This window comes from Nothoprocta perdicaria, unplaced genomic scaffold (assembly GCF_003342845.1).
Source record: "Nothoprocta perdicaria isolate Ctin4 unplaced genomic scaffold, notPer1 scaffold_25, whole genome shotgun sequence".
Lineage (NCBI taxonomy): Eukaryota > Metazoa > Chordata > Aves > Tinamiformes > Tinamidae > Nothoprocta > Nothoprocta perdicaria.
In genome coordinates, this window is record NW_020455477.1 from 3,114,734 (window position 1) to 3,134,492 (window position 19,759).

General features: G+C 46.0%; 1 protein-coding gene across 1 annotated transcript in view; it reads left to right on the forward strand.

Moving 5' to 3' along the window:
• The window catches only part of NYAP2 (neuronal tyrosine-phosphorylated phosphoinositide-3-kinase adaptor 2), an 81,470-nt gene that overhangs the window by 38,040 nt on the left and 23,671 nt on the right, over nucleotides 1-19,759 (forward strand). Inside the window, exon 3 of the mRNA XM_026040063.1 lies at nucleotides 5,443-5,741. Coding sequence (XP_025895848.1) covers nucleotides 5,443-5,741 — 299 coding nt within the window. The remainder of the gene's footprint in view (nucleotides 1-5,442; nucleotides 5,742-19,759) is intronic.

The following is a 19,759-nucleotide window of genomic DNA, read 5'->3' on the forward strand; positions in this document are numbered from 1 at the left end:
TTTACTGGCTTTTAGCCGTGCATCTCCCATGCAAAATTAAAAATACCTGTAGCCACATAAAGGCAGAGCGCCCCGCTCACCCGTGCCGTGGCAGGAGCCCCACGAGCGCCCGCGATGCGGTGCTGCTGGGTGCTCTTGGGTCGGGAGGCTCCTCGCCCTGGCCCTTTCTGCCTGGCTAGATACCGTGAGATCCGCTGTGGAAATAGCGTGCAGGCTTTGATTTGACAGTGTTCCTTCTACGGTGTTTTCTGAGAATCCCAACCATTGCTGTCATTTCCCACCTTCTGTTTCATAAAAACAGCAGTTCTGGAGCATGGTAATCCATCATTTGAAGGGAGGATATTTGACGTTTTTGCCGAGCTCTTTTGTGGACAGTCTTGGTTAGTTTTGATTTTGTCATCGGTTTTCCAGCCCATATGAGCTCCAATAGTTCCCAATAGTGGCAATTCCAGTAACTCCTTGGCCTTCCAACAGGAGTCAGCTAGTGTTATAAAGCAAGTGCCTGATGTGGGTAGGGGATCTGGAGGCCGGTGCCAGCGATTCCTGTGCCCTCAGCATCTACCTCCACCCCTCGTTTGTATTATCTGCCGGGGCATCTCAGTGCAAGGTGAGCACGAGTTGTTTGCAGCCATTCAGGAAAGAGAAGCAGGGAAATATCAGCTATGGGCATTGCCTGGGAACAAGGAATGAGGCCTCTGCAATATGATTTTAAAACATGTATATGAGGCCTGGGAATGAGGCCTCTGCAATATGATTTTAAAACAAAAATATAGAAAAGAAAGGCATGTAACTTGTATATTTAATTTAATTTTAATGTGGAGTAGCTTTGTATAAAACCATACTTGCAGTGCAATTCCTGAATCCGTGATTGTGCTGCTGCCCTTCTCTCTTCAGTATTGCATTTCATGGTCTGCTGAAATCATGTTTAGAGGATAAAAATAGTATATCTTCTGTTTTTTTTTTTTTGGCATCCAACCTCTAATTTACAAATATAATTTATGCTAATCTTGAAAGTGCTTCTGAGATACAAAGTAAAATGTGTCATCCTTGGTATATATGTGTATAATTTATTCTGATGGGGAATAGACATTTCAAAGCCATTTCAGCCCTTTATGCTCAGAACACATCATGTGAGCAGAGGAGCTGGAGATTCATTGGCGAAGGAGTAAGCAAATGGTTTAAAAAAAGGGTAAAATAACAGTAACTGTTTTCTTACCCAGAAAAGACTTGATACACAAAGGAATGGATTGCTGTTTGCTCAGTGAGAACAGCATCCAGAGCCAGCTCCCGTTAGTGCAAGCCGCAATGCACTATCATGAATTGAAGGCAGATGTTGTGTTGGTTTTAGGGATTGATTTCCACGACCGTGTAGAGCTGGAGGTGACTGGAAAGCTCCCTTCCTTCCAATGCACCAAGCGTGCAACCTGGCACCTGGTGGCCTTAGAAGGAATTCTAGGTGAGCTTTGGAAAGCCAGGTATCATGTCTTTCAAGGCCAAGCTTCTTCAGAACGTGCTGCCATAGGGGTGTCAGAAGGAAACTTCATCATTCTCCTTTTTTCCCCATTTACTGCAGCTTAGGTCTCTGTACCTAGCCAGATACCAACATATTTCTTTAGTACTAAGTCAGCTTTGCTTTGTGTGTAGCATGAGCCATTGTATGATTAATTTTATTATTATATAATTCATGTCTTTTTTTGTAGGCAAATGTCTGTTGCATTTTTAACGGTTACTCGACTGCTGTATATAATTCCTTGTCAGAGAAGCAGTTGAACCTAGCCAAGTTCAAATTGAAACTTCCCAGAGGAATAATCCAAATCTGTATTTCCATATATATTAATAAACTGTGTAATACTTACCGCAACTCATATAATACAGTTTTGAAATGAGATAGAGCTCATTATGAGCACAATGAAGAGTGCAGGCTCTTTGCTGTCAGAAATAATGGAGTGAGATCATCTACACAATTATTTCCCCTAGCGCTCTATATAGTCCTGTATGCAGCAAGGGGCCTGTAAATCTTTTTTGAGGCTGTTGTGCTGTAGTGGGACACACAGCAGCTCCAGCCACTTGTGCAGCCGGGGCAGGAGGAGCATCCTCCTAAGCAAACCCTTTAACTCTGCCCGGATGGACCAGGGCAGCGCAGAGCTGCACGAGCTTGTCCCAGGCTCCCGTTGACCTCCTGCTGCTGGAGGGGTGCCCTGCTTCTCTTCTGCCATCCTGTCTTTCTTACCTGCTTGTCACCTGCGGATGAGTCTGGGGAGACTTGTTTCAGAGCGATCCATCTGATGTGATCAGTCCGTATTGCTGAGGTGTGAATTTGGTCCTCTGATGAGTCTTGCTTTTATTCGCTGTGCTTTAGTGGGAAATACTCACTGCTGGTGCTCAGGACTCCCTTGCAGCAGAAGTAACAACTACAAATCTTTTGTGATCCTGAGTGAGGGCCAGTGACCGGGACCAAGGTTCAGAAGCCAGTCGTTACCATCCTAGGCTTTATGGTGCGTAAGCATCAGCTGAACATCAGCTCCTACACCCTACAGAGAGACATGGACTCTCAAATATGCTGGGAAAGGAGGACTTGGTGTCCTTGTGTATTGTCTAGCAGCTGACCAGAGGACATAGAAGAACAAGGCCACATCTGCACCAGCTGTGAAGCAGCAGATCTGCTCCCGTCCATGCCAGCTGCTCCCTCCGGCTGGCTGATAGGCCACTCACTTTGGAGCGAGCGTAGCGAGCAGGTGAGGAGGTGGCTTCTCACTGCAGGTGTTGAAAGGAAGTCAACAAAGAATGAAAAAAACAGTGATGCAGAGGGAGGGAATGGAAAAAATGTAAATCAATGGTTTAATGAATTAGTGCTTTTAAACACTGCTCTTTGATTTAGGTGTCTTTGTATTTATGAAATATAAGATGCAACAGCTCGGTAACAACACGTTTCATGTGAATGAAGGTCTGTGTCCTCATAGCAAAGGGTCAAGCCTGTCACCTCAGGGCAGTTTGTGCAGCTGCATCCAGGGCAGAGGCTGCCTCAATACCCCCACAGAGGAGGGGAGTAAATGCACGGAGGAAGAGCAGCCTGGTAAGGACTGTAACATAACAAGCACATGGAGAGCTGACATTTTGTTTGCTGTACATGTCTTACCGTACAACGGGCTTAGGGAAGGAAGCAGATTCCCCACCTGCGTTTTCCCCGTATTTGGATACTAATCTTCTTTAAATAATGTGACAGGCACTTCTTTGTACTCTAGCATCAGAGGATTATATTATTTTCAGAACAATTTATGAAAGATTAGTAGAGGCATAGTTAATCATTTAAATTAGCTACAGGTTTTTAATCTTCAAATTAATGAGTTCTACCTTTTGATCTTTCTGGCTGCAAACCCCTCTGGAACTGATGCCAATTACAATTCGGTAATAGGTTGGTTACAGACAAGGGTCGGGGTGTGCACACGTGTGTGGCTGCGTGTGCAGGTGTGTGTCAGTGGCGGGGACACGTTCGATGGGACCTGCTGGGTTGTGAGAATAGGGCAGGAGCTCAGTAGCTCATAGGGATTGTGCTTTATCACACATGAAGCACCAGTCTGTGGGGGTGAGGAGACGGAGCGTGCGGGTACCTTGCAAAAAAGATGAAGATTTACAGTCTCCTGGGGGCAGTGTCAGGGAATGCAGTGACCTCACTCACTCTTCAAATGAACCATGGAGAAATGTTCTTGTCTTTTAGAGGGGGAGATGTGTTCAACACCAAACAAATTGCACCAGCCCAGGGCAATATCAAATGGGAAGCATACAGAGCAGACTGACCTGGCTTCATTCTATGTGAAGGGGAAGCAGGAGGCAATTAGGGATTTCCAGGACCTCGCAGTCCTCACAGTGACATTTGTACATGCCCACAGTGCCACCATTTCCAGCGCCCTTGTAAACAGAGCCCCCGTTGCCCTGTTTCAGCAGGGCTGTCCGCCTGTGCTCTTGGACGCTTGGAGGGTGTTTCCTTGGGGTGTCCCCCAGCTCGTTGCTCTCTCATCGCCTGCTCTTGTGTCTTCCCAGTCTGACGCTGCTCATGCTGCAGATTCACGTGCATTTGATGAGTTAAGTATCCAAGTACCTGTATCCAAGTAATTTGGGGAGTGTTTCTTCCTTACCATGGTTTAGTCTGAAGGGGAATGATCGATTGTAGCCCAAGAGCCTTATCTTCTAAAATACGTGTATGTCTGCAGTCAGAGATGAGTGGGGGGATTGCGGATCAATACGTGATGCTGCATTTCTAACGCTGTAATCTTTGCCCTACCGGTAACCTGATTTTCCTAAAATCTCAGCCCTGCCTTCTGACGTTTCACACTTGCTCTATAGGCCCTTCCTAGTCACAGTGACTTGCAGCTTGAGTAAAACCCTTTTCTCAATTTCTCTTTGTAAAATTCTGAGTGCATAGCCATGTATCTGCGTTTCGGTTACTGGTGGTTTTGTTCAGCTGTGCTGAAAAACAGGCTGCTCAATTCTAATAGTCATTGTGTTTCATCATGTTTTAAGAGCAAAAAAGAGCATTGCTTGTTTACAAAGCAAAAATTGCAAGACTAAGATTTTCTTTTGTCAGTGTTTTTGCTGTCAAGGGGATGTAAATATCAGCAGTGAGGAAGACTGCCCTGAGGATAAAGCATAATGTTATGGTCAGGGCATCCTTAGCCTGGAAAGAAGCGAGAGGTTTTTAACCATCAGAGGAATGAAGCTCCTGAGCTCCATTCCAGAGATGTTCAGCAGGGTATATGAGGGAGGAACCTAAATTAATATGGAATTAGCCTTGATAAATCTATGGAAAAAAAAATGCTGGAGAAGAGGTTTCAAAGTTTTGAGTATGCAAAAGATGTTTTGGTGCCCAAGTCAGTGGGGAATCTGAAAAAAAGTTTTTAAAATTTTCTTCCACTGCACTGAATAATGTTCCCTCATTAGTATTAGCTGGATGCTTTTACCCAGCAATTTCCTGGCAGGAATGACTTAGTCACACCCTGGTTTCACTGCAGAATTTTTATGGTGTTTGTGTGTTTTGTATTAAGAAGTGTTTTGTGACTTGTGGGAGAAGCAGCCTGATGAATGGCCTGGATCTTTGAGGACTAAGGGTGGGATCCACAGCACTGAAGCTGTAGTGACCTTAGAATATGGTTATGTTCTTTTTCTGCAATTTTGCTATAGGACACAAATAATAATTAAAAAAAAGGGGGGGGGGGGACAAAAAAAATTGGAAGTCAGGTAATCATCTCAGTTCCTCTATTCCTATGGTCATCTATTGTTCCAGCAAAAAATGTCACAAAGTGCCATGGATGTACACGCTAAGCTATTACAGACCATGGCTGCTCTATATGCCAGTTCCAGCAAGCTGCAGATGAAACCAGAGCCTACTTGTTGGTGCTCTTGGAGCAGAGGTGGATCGTTTACTTGTGTGCATGTCTTCTCTTACAGCATAGGTGGAGAAGTAGTAAGAGGAAATGAAGGAAGCTACGTGGGGAAACATTTCCGCATGGGCTTTATGACAATGCCTGCTCCTCAGGACAGACTGCCACATCCTTGCTCCAGTGGCTTCGCCGTGAGATCCCAGTCTCTCCATTCTGTTGGAGGAACCGATGACGAAAGTAGCAGCTCCCGTAAGCAGCCGCCACCAAAACCGAAGCGAGACCCCAACACCAAACTGAGCACCTCGTCTGAAACAGTCAACACTGGAACAACGAGCAAGAGTGGGAAACTGCCGGACAGGACTGAAGGTAAATGCTACAATGCTTTCAAAATAGGTTGCGGAGACCCAGTTGAGAATCGTGCATGAAATATTACCTATATGGTTTTCTACCTGTGTAACAATGCTAGCAGAGGTTTCTTAGATTTCCCCAAATTTTGGACCAATAAAATAATTGCAACGTTTCACATTTCTTGTAGATTAATAACCATGTTGCGCTGTGTTACAGAGGGGCTGTAGTGCAGTTCTGCAGCAAAGAGAGGAAAATGGCCGGGTATCTAATGGACACAGCATTAACAGAGCAGCCAAGGACTGCTCACCATGGCCAATAGCACTGTGCAGACCCCAGCTTTGGACAGGATCCTCCTCTACAAAGAAGTCAGAAATGATTAAAGAGACTGTTTGGCTGTGAAACTCTATAGCAAGGAAATATCATGTGATAGTAAAAATTGTATAAGAGCTGATGTCATATTGTGTGAAACTTGCACTTGCTTATGAATCTGCACTCTCTTCTCCTGTTTGCCATGCTGGAGTTGCCTCTTGTGTGGCAGGAGGACCAGCTGTGCTCCCCGCTGGATCAGGCAGTGCCAGCTGTGGGGAGCTACGCTATGGACAGGCAGTTTAGGCCAGTGGTGCCCTGTGTCCCTCGTGTGCCGCGTACCAGTTCTGACATCCGTGCAGTCCCGTGCTCTCAGTGCATGTCCCGTACGCTCCTGGCTGTGGCCAGAAATACCAGCTAGCTACGCTTGTGTTACAAGCCCTTTTAAAGAAACTTGAATTTAAAAGGGCATTGGTGATGGGAGAAATGCAGAGCCGTGGGCACGTGCGCAAGCGCTGCGCAGAACCATCGTCTGCCTTACGCTGCTTTTGGTCCTTCTCTCAGTATGACATTTGCTGTTGCTTCCCGAAGCCCCTCTGCACGCCTGGGTTTGCAGAGACTAAGGAAGCTTGTTTTTTGCAGGCAGTGTGGTGTAAAACAGGTTCTAGCATTTTCTGAACTGTTCAAAAATATTCCTATGGGTGTGTGCAAGAGGAACATGAGTGTCATTCTGCTGCTTAGTGTAGCTGGCCTTGGCGTTATCTCTGGGATGCTTAGGAACAGGATCTCTTTTACATCTAGCCTCTCCTTATCCGCATTTACTAAGAAGCAAGAGATTTTGACAGTCTCTTTTTTCACTTTTTTTTCTTTTTTGTTTTTCTTTAATGAAAGGAAGAGTTTAGGAACGTTTATACAGAGTCTATGGTCATGTAGGTAGGAGGACCCTTAAAATGAGAAGAATTGGGTGAAAGTGGAAACTCATTGCTGTCTTAAGAAACATATTTGTAGTATTGCTTTAGTACGAATAGTAAAGCAAGTTTGTCCATGAATATGGATTTATTGTTGCTCCACAATTAATCCTCATCAAATCCAGCGTTATAACCAGCTGTTGTCCTTGGCTCGAAGAATCCTGTGGCACTGATTCCATAGTCTGTTGTTTCTGTGCAAGTGGTGAAATTTTTACATTATCTGGTAGCTGTTATTCTACTAGTAATCTTTGCAGTTTGAGTTTCTTGAATTCATCTTCCCAGCTCCAGGTAAGAAAATCCATAGGCTGAACGTGCATCTTTTTCTTGTGAGATCTTTTGGAGCTGGAGTCCAAGAAGATACTGACTCAAATTCAGTCACTGTTGTCCATATTGTGTAGAAATATGTGTGTGTCTCGGGCACACATTGGCACTGCATTTGTGGCATTTGCAGACAAAAAAAAAAATGAATGTGTCTACAGCTGGTTCCAGCACTTATGGAAAACAGTGATGAAAAACAAGTTGTTTCTCCATGCAAATCTATACAAAAGAAGTGAAACAAAATTGTTCCAGGCTTGCTTATTTATTTATTTTATAATAGCAGTACAGAATAATTTAAACTATAGTATCAACTGTGTTGCCAGGAAACTTGAAAAAGTTGACTTGGGATTTGCTGTATTTCCTGGGCAGCCATGGACAGCGTCACCACTTTTTTTTTTTTTTATTAAACATGTGTTTAGTTTTTGCGTTTTGGTAGTGATCCAGTTTAAAAGAAAAAGGAAACTAAGACAGCTGTTGGTGGCAGCTTTTATTCTTTTGCTGATCATGGTAAAGTCTGTGTGTTGAACCCATTGCATTGTAACAACCACCACAACCAAAGGTTGTGATGGTTTGAGTGCAAGTCCGACTGTTCATAGGTAAGCAGTAGGAGAAGCTCGGGTATGGGCTGGAAAGACCTTGCCCTCTCAAAGCAGAAAGAGCATCCATAGCAGAGGAACAGCAAACGAATGTAACTGTTGCCCTACATCACACTTGGAAGTGAGAAGTGAACTGAAAGGGTGATTTTGTTTCAGCACAGAAAGCATTTCTCTTCTAGATCCTGAGAGGCTCTTTAATGAGAAAAGGCAGGAATTTAATTAATGTGCTTTCAGTGCCCCCTTCTGCGGAGAAGAGAGGTAATAAAGCCGTGTAAGGGGTGGGGGTCAGAGCCTGAGGCAGTCTCCTGTTGACGGGATTGTGCCTGGCTCCGGGAGCCGCTTCCTGCGGACCGTGTGGAAGCGGGAGCGGGAGCCGGGCTGTCCCGCAGGCCGCTTTCCCGCCGCCCCGCGCTCCCGCGCGCTATAGCTTGAGCTTTTGCTGCTCTCGCTAACAGGGTTTGGATTAAAGGGAATTGGAACTTTCCTTGTTTGTCCATAGTGCAAATTTTCTTTCATTTCCTAACATAGCTAATAATCCATTCAAAATAAGCTTTGCAACAGTATCCTCTGCATTAAGCACATCATAGGCTTCCCAAGAGGATCCTTCCAGCTCTGCGGCAGGGCCGCGCGCTCCCTGCTCGCCAGGGCCAGGCCTTGCTCGTGGGCGCCGTGCGCGCCCCGGTGTCGGAGCCGGGCACGGAGCCTGGAGCAGCGCTGCGGAAGCGCAGTGCCCGTGCAAAGCAGCGCTGCTTTGCATCCGCTTAGCCCTGCCTCTCGGCCTGGGTTTGCTGCGGCGAGGGCAGAGCTGCTGTGTGCCCAGCTGCGCCTCTGCTCGTGCAGGGCACCTGCATGCGGGACCTGGGAGTTTGCCTTGCGGCTCCCAAGGTTGCATTGCTTAGGGAGAGTCCTCTCCTCTTTTGGAGTCTCTCTACTGGTCCCTCGGATAAGGGAAGGCAGCGGGGAAGGAGAAAGGAAGGCACCAGTTCATTGAGCTGCTGTAATAGCTTTCTGTGCGGAACAGTGAGCACAAAGTGATTTTTGGAGGGATTTATAAACAAGTTTTGAGGCCGCAGAGGGAGGATGTTCTCCCCTCAAGGCACATATGCATGCTCATTAATGGTAATGACAGTTGCAAGCACTGAAGAGAAAACAGCCTGTGGTGTTAAGACACAGTGATCTAGTTACCAGCTTGGGAGTTGCCTTGTGCCTGAGACCTGCCCATTGGTACTTCAGCTGTGATGTGCTGGTCTATCCTGAGTGCTTAATTTTCTTTTCTTTCTAATTTAACAAAGTTGCTTTATGTATTGCACAGATTCCACCTTAGGGGATTGCTCTTTTGCTCAGAGAAAGACTGCACCTCTGAAAAGAGCACGGAGATAGACAAGTGCCCCCCTGCAGTACGGGTCCTCTTGGTTATTGCAGTTGATGGAAGCTGTGATGTTCCTGTTAATGGGAAGGTGTGGCTGACAGGAGCCCAGGGAATGTTGTGCTGATTCCCCAGGCTGGCTGTGAGGGTCCAGGAGGAGCTGCCTGCCGTGAGCTGCGTCTCCAGCGCCCGGCCAGGCTCCTGCGGCGCCGCGTGGGCTGCTCTGCAGCGCGTTCGTTCCCCAGCGCTTCAGGTCCGGGGCGAGTTTACAAACCTGGCCCAAGCTGCCTGCAGGGATCCATCCCATGGAGCCCGAACTGACAGGCCGTCTGGGATCTTAAAGCACTATAGAGCACAATGCAGACCTATTGAGTAGGAGACGTTGTCCTGGCCCCCCTTGAGATCAGCTCACTCTATGGGGTCTGTGCTGTCCCTGGACACACCAACAAGATAAGGAAACCTGAGATAATTGGTCATGAAAGCAGCTTAGATCTAGGAGAAATTCCTAGCTTGGGCTCTCATCATCTAAAAGTCACTAGGCTGCTCTTAGAGCTAACCCAGCCCTGGGAGTGCTTCAGCTGTGCTCCGGAGGTGTCCGAATCAATAACCTGCACCAGAAAGACAACAGCGAGAGGGTGTCTGTACAAGCTCCTCTGTTGTTTCTCATGTCCACTGCACGGGTAATTTGCAATCTAGGTAGCCCTTGTGTACCTGGAAGTTTGCATTTCCAATAAATCCATTCATTGTCATGAAATCAGTGTATGTCAAACCCTTGAGATAGCTACAGAAAGCTAAAAGTCATTACATTTGTGACTGTATTTATTTTATTTACACCTCAGGGAGCTGTAACGGTCCTTGTCACAACATTTCCACCAGTGAGCTGAAATGCTGTGAAAGCTTTATTATTTTGCCTCACCAAATGACCTCTAAAATCATTAAAAAAAAAAAAAAAAAAAACCATACCTAGGGGAGGAGGCATCCCGGTAGTTCTTTTGCCTTGTTTTAACAGCCCTTCAGAATGTGTTAGGCAAAAAGAAATGCTAGCAATACTATAAAAATCACAGTTTGGGAATTACTGCACTTCTGCTTTACATACAGTCTTTACTCATTGTCTGCTAAAGACACTACAGAAAAATGACTAAGGGTTTGAGGGATGAGATCAAAACCCCAAAGACCCCGGTTACTCTCAGAACGGGTCTGTGATAAAACGGGTGTTTGGCGTTACAGGAAAGAGCAGTAAGCAGCTGCACTCCACAGCAAATACTCAGGATTCCCACCTCTCCTTCTTTCTTTCTTTCTCACTTAAAAAAACAGACAAATCCTCGAGCAGAGGAGCATGACGGAGCCCGTGCAGCATTCCTGCTAAAAGGTGGGTGCTGGGGGGCCAAGCACCAGTGCTCAGGTTGGCTTTCCTGGGAGTGCACGGTGCTTCTCAGGCTCCTTTCTCTCTTTCCTGGGTAATTTCTCTCTAATGACTGTTTGAATGTAACCGTCTTGCTTGGTGCACCGGTTTGCTGCCTTCATCCTTCCACTCGGCTTAGTGCTGGGTAACACCAAGCAACATATGCTTGACATGCTGCAACTGTGTTTGGCACTTTGTGCTCTCCAGCCGTGTGTGTGTTTGCAGTGCTGTGCAGGGCCGACGTGCACGGCAGTGACAGCTCAGCAGAGCTCTTTGCAGTGCCACCAACTTGCCTGAGGTCACAGTGTGCCAACCTGGGCTTCTCAGAAACACAGAGGGAAATAAAACAAAACCAGCAAGCACTGCTTTGGGTGCTTATTTTTGTGGCCACAACCTTGAGCTGCCGGCATCTCAAATGGGAAGCATGTGCCCCAAGTCCAGCACCATTTGTTTCTGATTTACTGATTTGGGGCTGGGGAGACCTGGGCTGTGGGAAGCAAGAAGCCAGAGCACAGTGCCCTTGACATCAAGAGATGGGACCAGTGGTCATTTGCCTTGGCTTCCATCATTTATGTGAAATAAGCATAAGTCACCTTGTGCCTTCAGATTCATGACCAGCCTGCATGTGAGGAAAACCCAGATAATTATAGTTTCTCATTTGTTTACTAGCAAAAGAAAACGAGTCCTGCAAGCTCAGGACTCCGAGTATGCCCAAGCCTGGAAGAGTCAGCTCTGTGTTGGGAGCAGTATAGCCAGTGCGTAGCTGGTCCTGACAGGGCTTTGTGGGATGAAGAAGATTCCTGGCATCTAGCCCTGTAGGTATGAGTGCGTAGGGAGCAGCCTCTCCGTGTATGTTTGCTCTAGCTGGGATAAAGAGAGATGGCATTGCTATAAATCTTGCCTTAGGTTCGCTGTGCTGGTGCCCTAAGTCTGCAACTGATTTAATTGTCTCCCCAATCAGGAGAGTTTTAATGGGATTAGATTTCTGCTCTGACAGTGGAAGTCTTTTAATGCTTGTATTTTGGTGAATAAAATGCTAAGTTAACCTATTGATTTAAAAAAAAAATCAAACATGCACTAAGCACTAGTGTGAAACTGCACTGATGTGCCTTCAGGAACTTAGTATGTCTGGTCCCTTCATTTTCTTAAGTATGAATTTTCAAAAAGAAATGCATGGAAGTTCAAGATATTCCATTGTTCTGAATTTTCTATTTTTTCTCCTTCTAAAGTATTTTTTTATTGCTGTTGTAGGTAAATTTCTGCAGTAATTGATTTCAGCTACACATACATGTGAGCTGCACATACACGTGAGCAGCTAGTATGTGGCACTGCTGCTCCTGCAAATAACAGTAAATGTCTCCTGGGGTTGAGTGTCGGGACAGGGCTTCTGGTAGCTCCAGCAGTGGCTTGGACAACCTCGAGCCTTTTGCTTGTCCCTGGATGTCCCGGGCTGCTCCTGTGCGAAGCAGAGCTGGAGATGGGGACGAGGTTCACGGTCCCTCCAAGGTGTTCCTGCCCTGCGTGGGTCTGTGCCCGAGCCGGCCGGGCTGCCCCTTGCTCCGTGTTGCAGGAGCAAGGTCGAGCACTCGGGCTGCCGTTTCGGTCCTGTTCTTGCTGAGGCAGGGAGGGCGTAAAGCAGCGTTCCCCTGTTCCTGCTCCTTGCCCTTGGCTCTCTCCCATCTTCCCTTGGCTTGCGAGGTGACACAATGAGGCTAAGCCTGGCCTCTGCAGGAGGAATGAATCCTCCAGGCGCCTCTGCAGGAGGAGCGAATCCTGCAGATGCTCGTGTGGAGCCGCGCTGCCTGCCGTGTCTCATGGGCCCCAGAGCTCGGCGCTGTGCACGGCAGCTCCTCGCTGGGTCTGCGGCTTGAGTTCATGGGCTGCAGTCATCGCAGCAGCTCGGCAAACAGCTTGCTACTTATGTAAGCAAGTAATGGACTTGACCTAGTTATGGTATCTGTGAGCTGAAGATGGGCAGAACTGTGGATTTAAAAAATGAGCAGTCTCATTCTCTGGAGAAATTATTAAAGTCTTGCTTATAGTCACTGCAAATATTCCAGACAGGATATTTGTGGTCCAAAGCACAGTCACGTGAGCAAACAACGAATATTTTTCTAAGGATACAAAGTAGTTGTGCTCAGCTTCCTGTTTAATTAAGCTTGCTGCATATTCCTTGAGCTTGGTCTCCTCCTCCTCCCTTTTCTCTCTCAGTCCTTTCAGGCTGTAGTACTTGGCGGTAGACGTTGTACTTGGAAATCACCCAGAGCGGGAGCTCTTGAAGAGACGTGTTGCCTCGTGTGTCCGTATGAGCACAGGGTCTGGAAGCCACAGTGCCAAACCTTCTCCAAGAAGCCTAGCAAGTGATGGGCATTCCCGCATCATCCTCCCCACCTGCGATACCTGGCGGGCAATGTTAATGCTGTGTGTGTGAAGCCAAGATCTGCATTCACACTGGAATGTGCACATGTTTACATGTGTGTTGCCAAATGACAGAGCAAAGGCCTTCTGTGCCCCTTGGGCAGCAGATAATACAGGAGGAAGCTGCTGTGGTCGAGGCCCTCAGGGGGTTCCTTCTATCGCTGGTGCTCACTACGTACCAGAACTGAGAGCATTTAAGTGATAATGTGGGCATTACCACGCAGGTCTTAGCATTACCACGCAGAGGGAAGCGTGGCTTGCCAGGCAGAGGGGGATCTTGTCTTTCCGTGGGTCAGGAGAAGTGCTGATACCCCTGTTGCCACCACAGCGCACAGGGACGGCGCAGAGCGGCCGGTGCCGCGGGGAGCCTCGCGTTGCTGATCTCTGCCTGCCTTTCCCTGCCCTGCCGTGAGCACGCTTAGCTCTGCAGCGCTCCAGCTCTCTGCAGCCTTCTGCCACACAGCACGAGAGCCACCACCAAGCAAGCATGCGCGTGTTGCAAGTTATCGCTTCTGCAAACGTGGCTTGGTAGTTTTATGTGTGCACTCTTCATGCAGTTCATCTAGTGATGCTTAATATTCATTAGTTTAAAAGACTGTTGCCTTATCTGCAAGCAGAGATTACTCAGATTATAGCACAGCGGCGATATTTTTATTGCTACTGTAGCATCAGGTGCAAAATCACTGTTTCACACAAACGGGCTGCAGGCTGCGTAACGCAGGACAAGCTGATGCTTCAGCATCAGTTTTGGTCGCACGTGTGTGCAGTGTAAAGGTCCTTCTTGCAGATTCCCACTTCCCCAGTAATCTTCCTCATCTCCCTCCTCGGGGCCTGCTTGCCCTGGCACTGCTGGCAATTTACACCCGTGCAATAGAGTAGATCCTGACCTTACTCGAATTCAAGGCTATTTTTGCACATGCTGCTCAGAAATTATTGCAGTCTCAAAGAAGCTACTGTGAGACTTTCTGTATTTGTCTCCATTTGAACTCAGTTCATCTTTTTTTTTTTCCAAAATAGAGATGATTTAAATTGACTTTTCTGTTTTTTCTTAGCTAAAATTTTACTTTCTATGCCCTTACAGAACTCTGCTTCAATGAAGTGAGTAGCACAGAAAGCCTTGGTTATAGATATTTTGCAATTGTTTCTCAATCACATTCCTTCTTTTTTCTTTTTTTTTCTTTTGCCTATTTAATGTTATCTGGGAAAATCAAGGACCTCAATTATTCATTCTTTAAAGAACTAGGATGGGAGGATCGGAATTTATGAAGGTATGAGACCAGGCTTTCAGGAGGAGAATTAGTCACTTGAAAATCTTCGGAAAGCTTTCTGCAGTCTTTTTCGGGTGTGAAAGGTTAATAAATGGAGCTGAGCGTGACAGGTGAGCGCCCAGAAAAGCGAAGGGCTGCGAAGGGGAGAGGCTGGAGAAGGGCCCGCGTGGGAGCGCGGCCGCCTCGGGACGGCGGCGCAGCGTGGGCCAGGGGCCGCTGCAGCCGGGCTCCGTGGGAGAGGCTCTGACCGCCCGGCTGGAGGTAACGGGGGTTTCCTGCCACCTCCGGTCACGTTCGGAAGGGATGAGCTCGTTTTGGCTCCGTTCTTGAAGGGAGGTGTTGGAGGACCAACTCCAGGAGAGGTTTAAACCTGGGAACCATGAGCGAAGGAGTCCTGCCCAAGGGTAAAAACGTCTTGGTGGCTCTGCCTAGCCAGTGCCCATTGCAGTAAGTTGCCTCTCACGAATCCTGGTGTGATACAGCCGCCTTCCCACGTCGGAGCGTACGGAGCCCCGGGGCTGGCGCGGGAGCTCAGCTGTGGGGCCAGGCACGGAGCCCCAGGCTGAAGCTGGCCACGTTTCTTGGGCCACGATGCCTCCCCCTTGCATGAGTTGTATGTGGGCTTAAGTGCAGACCTGGATTTAACTGTGGGGCCCCACTCTGCTCTCTGATAATGCTGGTGTGCCATTCTGCAATATCACGACCAAAGCCACTAGGTTTCCACCACTTTGAATTAGTGCAGAAATCAATCATCTTGAAAGCCAAAGAGCTGTAGCCAAAATAAAAGGACCTGAATACTTTTGAGGATGTTTCCTTAATCATAGCCTTGAGACATCTGAGTAGTGTCAGTATTACTTTATGACAGCCTTTTAATCCTTTCATTTTGAGTATAGTTCAGTCCTCTTTAAATGCCCAAACAATTTCCAGGAAGAGGCAATAGATTCAAGAAGGGGAAGAGTATGCACTGCATTAAATCACTGTGCAGAGACCAGGTAATTCTAACCTTGCAAAGCTTTTAGGATGAATCTGATGGTTCCATTTTGCTTCCACAGTCTTTATCTCTGTGCTTTCTTCTTTCCTTGGTATATCTTAGAAAAGAGAAAGGTGATCTGCAGGGAAGAGGACTCTTGGGCATGGGCTTAAATGCAATTTTTAATATGTTCTGTGGAGGACATGATCTGTGCAGTTACTATAGCCAGTAATGATGTTTTTATTCTTATTTGCTAATATGCACTTTTTGGAGTATGTTTGCATATTGTTGCTCACAGTGTAAGAACATTTGCTATCAAAAATGTCTTGGAGCAGAAAAGATGCACATTCAACACAGCAAATATTCAGTAAAAATTGCTGTTGTTTTTGCTATCATTTCCCAGTTATTATAGGAACCACTATGCAAGGAGTGATATAAACCAAAAAATAAAGCAAATCCTTTGCCTGAGAGACTTTAGAGCCTAAAGTGGCTCAGGCAAAAGGTAGAAGGTTAAAATAAAAGTGGCATTAAGGGTTGCAATGACGCTCAAGGACCTCTGGTCCGTGACGGAGGTAAGAACTAACCCTGGGTCTCCTGAGTACGGGTGTTTTGCACAGTTCACATCCCCGTGCCTTTTTTAATTCAGCCTCACTAAGAATATGCAAACTTCATCTGCAGAGATAATGAAATCAGAGCCATGTAAGCACTGGAGCACAAATGCACTGAAGATCATGCACAACTTTGAGCAGGGAACTCATTTTATTAAAACCTGTGGGGTTACTTGGAGGCTTGATCTTACACAAATATACATAGATACTGTGCTCCCTTAGAGCTGTAGTTTCTCCTGCAAATTCTGTGTGTTGTAAATCAGAGTCTGTGCATCTTTGGTTCAGTTTCCAAGCAAGTTCAGGGTTTCATTAAAGATTTTTTTTTTTCTTTCATGCCTGGAGGCTCTTTTTGATAGAAGTACCCCTCAAAATGCAGCATGATTAATTCCTTCTTGCCTTTAAAGTAGCATTATAAAGACATTTTAAAAGTTATATGAGGCCTCAAATCATTCCATCATTCAGAAAGAATGTTAAAATATATCTGATGTGGCATCTTGTAGAAATTGAAAGGTAGGGATTTTACTATTACATGTATTTTGTTCTTTCAATTGCATAGAATAGTACAATAAATCAGCTTGGTTTCTGAATTGCAAAAGCTGGTGAACAGATAAAGCACAATAGAAAATGGCAAACTCATTTTGTTTTTTAAATGTTTTCACCCATGCCTTACAGAGTGAGGAAATAAAAAGCAATGCCATAGCGTATTTTCATAATTCACTCTCTCCTAAAAGAGAAGAAAGACTTCAAAAGGTTTGGATGACAAGAAGTATTCTGTATTTCCAAAATTAACTATGAAAGGCAGATAATCTGGGCATGTCTGAAAGCAGCACGTAACCTTTGTGCTACAAATCTCTCATTTCAAACATGTCATATTCTGCTTATTCAGGAGGCTTCCAAAAGGTATTCTAAGCTTGTTTCTAGATCAGAACCAAAGTCAGGACTGCCTTTATGATTTCATTCATTTGCAGTTCATTAGAGGTAGATGATTGCTTGGTAGCAGAATGTTATTAAGTGCAGAGAGTTGCTGTCAGAGGAGTGTAAACGCAGTTAAGTGCAGGTCGGGTGTCCTTTTCCCGACCGCTTCTCCTGTTGTTCCAGGAGCGCCGAGGCGGCCTCCGCACAGCGGTGCTGGTCGTGCCAGGGCTCTGCATCGCGCCTGCCTCCCCGCTTGGCTTAGATGCACCAAGACAGCTTTGGACTGGGGCTCTTGTGCCATGAAATGATAGTAGCAAAGTCCAAGAAGGGTTCCTGGAGACACAGGAACCAGGGGCATGGTAGTCCACCTTGAAAAGCTTTTAGTTGCTCCGTGTTTGGAGCTGGTGACGCTGCAGCATATGCATCACCAATATGTCAGTGTGGTTTGCTTGTCTTAGGAGTTTGTGTTCCCAGCAGGCGCTGAGAGCTTTTTCTGCCCGATAAATGTCAAGTACTTGAAGCAATCTCGCCCGTTCCTCTCAGGAGAGTGCCAAATAATTCCCTTTCATTGGCATGGGGATCTTGCCAGGCTTCTGCATCCACGCACGTTTATCCCTGCCACAGATTGGTAACACAGAAACTGTGCAAATACCCCCTGCTCCTTTTGCTTGCGTCACCCCACTCTGCTCAGCTGTGCAGTCCTGTCTTCTTCTCCGTTACTCTATGGTAGAGCAATAGTTCACAAACACGTGTGCCCTCCCTTGCTAGGGAGATGTGCCCAGAGCAGAAACCTTTGCTATATCCCTGTGATAGGCTCCTGCATCCGAACTTCCCTAAATACTAATTGCATTTGCCTCTTGAACGCCCTGCTGCTGCTGGAGGGGGCTCCCAGTGGGTGCTGAGCACTTTCTCTGCTCCCAGTTGTGATAAGAGTCCTGTGCTATTTTCCCTAACTATTTGCTTGTAAGCTTTTTCTAGGAAATCTTCTAGCACCAAATGTTTCTGCTTTGAATAGTGTAGAGTTAGGTATCAATATAATGAAATGCTTATAAAATATGTAAAGCTTTCTGGTTTAGCAAGGCAGAAAAAATACCTAAATAACATCTTGCCATTTTTCCCCTGGAAATACATGTTTTAGTAAAATGAACTGTGGCAGAGGAAAATATGTTTTGAATACAGAAAGGAAAGTAAGTCTTTCACCTTGTCATGTCTTAGCCTGTGCGTGATAAGAGAGGATGGGGTCAGCTGGCCTTTTTGTTGATAATGTCACCACGATATTTTAGGCTAATGCTGCATATGTCACTGGGGCAGATGAGAAAGCTGTGTGTGTGTGGCACTGCAACAGCTAATTTCAACCCATGCAAAAATACTCTACAGGAGTGACGGATTGTCATTCTTTTATTCCGTTACGTTTCTCATTTCTTTGTCTATAGCGTAATAACTTTTGAATGTTGCATATGCAAACCCCAACATTTCAGGTGACATCTAGGCCACATGGCAGAACCTCGTTGGTTTAGAAGAAAATTGTAAAATGGAAGTGGCAAAGAGGCAAAATGGGCTGTTTCTCACAGTTTGTTTGAAAATGTGATGCTCTTAAGCACTTGTAACTATCAGGAGGTAAAGATGTCAGTTGGTACCAGCCATGGGAGGCCTCCAGCCTAGCAGCATCTCTCTTTGTCTGGCATTGACCTCTCTCCAGGCAGAGAGAGAAGGAGGAACAGTGAGACTTAGGTAAAAGCGTGGAGAGGGAACACCCATGGTTTAGGAGACAGAGGAGAAGAGAGAGCAGGGAGCCGTGGTCTAAGGAGGAATGAGGAGTGGGAGATATTTCCATGTTAGATTAGGCAGTAAGGATGGTGGCATGGTGAATGGGGAGCACAACATTGCCCCTGTGAGGGGCAAAACGCGCGGTTCCAAAGGCAGCAGAGTGCACAAATAGGTAGCCACTGCATGTAATCTTGTAGGCAGTATAAAGTTCAGGTCCTCTGTAAAATGCTCAGAAATGATCCAGGGCTTGGTGCAAATCTCAGTCAGTGTGTCTTCAATTCAATGACACCAATGTGAGTAAAACTGCTCATGCTAGGGTGTAAATCAGGTTAATAAACGTACAGAGAGAGGATTGAAAGTTTATGCCAGTAGCATTTGTGTGAACATAATGAACAAGTAACATAACACAGGGAAACCAAGTAGGGTTCTAGCGGGAAGCAAAGCAGGGAGAATCTGGCAGTGTTTTCATAGACATGAGGAAGAATATTTCCTACAAAGCCCAAATGATTCTGCTAGCCTATATCTCATTCCCATAAGTCTATCTTCAGACATTCAAGAAAGTTAATTTAGGTTAATTAAAAAGACAGATTTGAAGTGCATTAGGATATATCCACGTAGTGGAAAACTGTCAAGCTAACACACCCGCTTATCTGTGGCAGCTTCCACACGTCCCCAGCCTGTTGCAAACTGGAACACATTCATTAGAGGCACCAGAAAGCACAGGGAGGCTCTTTGTGTCTTTGAATGGTAGCTAGGTTTCTTGTTCTCTTCAGTCTGCTGTACTTCAGTTATATGTTAAGCTTAAACAGACACTATTGACAAAGGATGTCCCATTGCTTCCTATACCTCCTAGGCATGAGGTATCTTAGGGCTGTGGAACATGTCAATCAAGTATCAAGGCTTTCAACAGGAGAACCATTTACCTTGTAGAAATACAGGTTAGGTTAATAGGCTTGATGATATTTTTCTGAAGGCTTCTGGCTATTTAGGAGGAAAAAGTGACTTCACTCAAACATTGAGTGAGGTATCTTATTAACTCCAACATTTAATGACATATTAACTATTTATGCAAAGAGAATGGCATGCAGTTTCCATGAGTTCCTTATTTATTCATGACAGATAATTTCTAAGAAA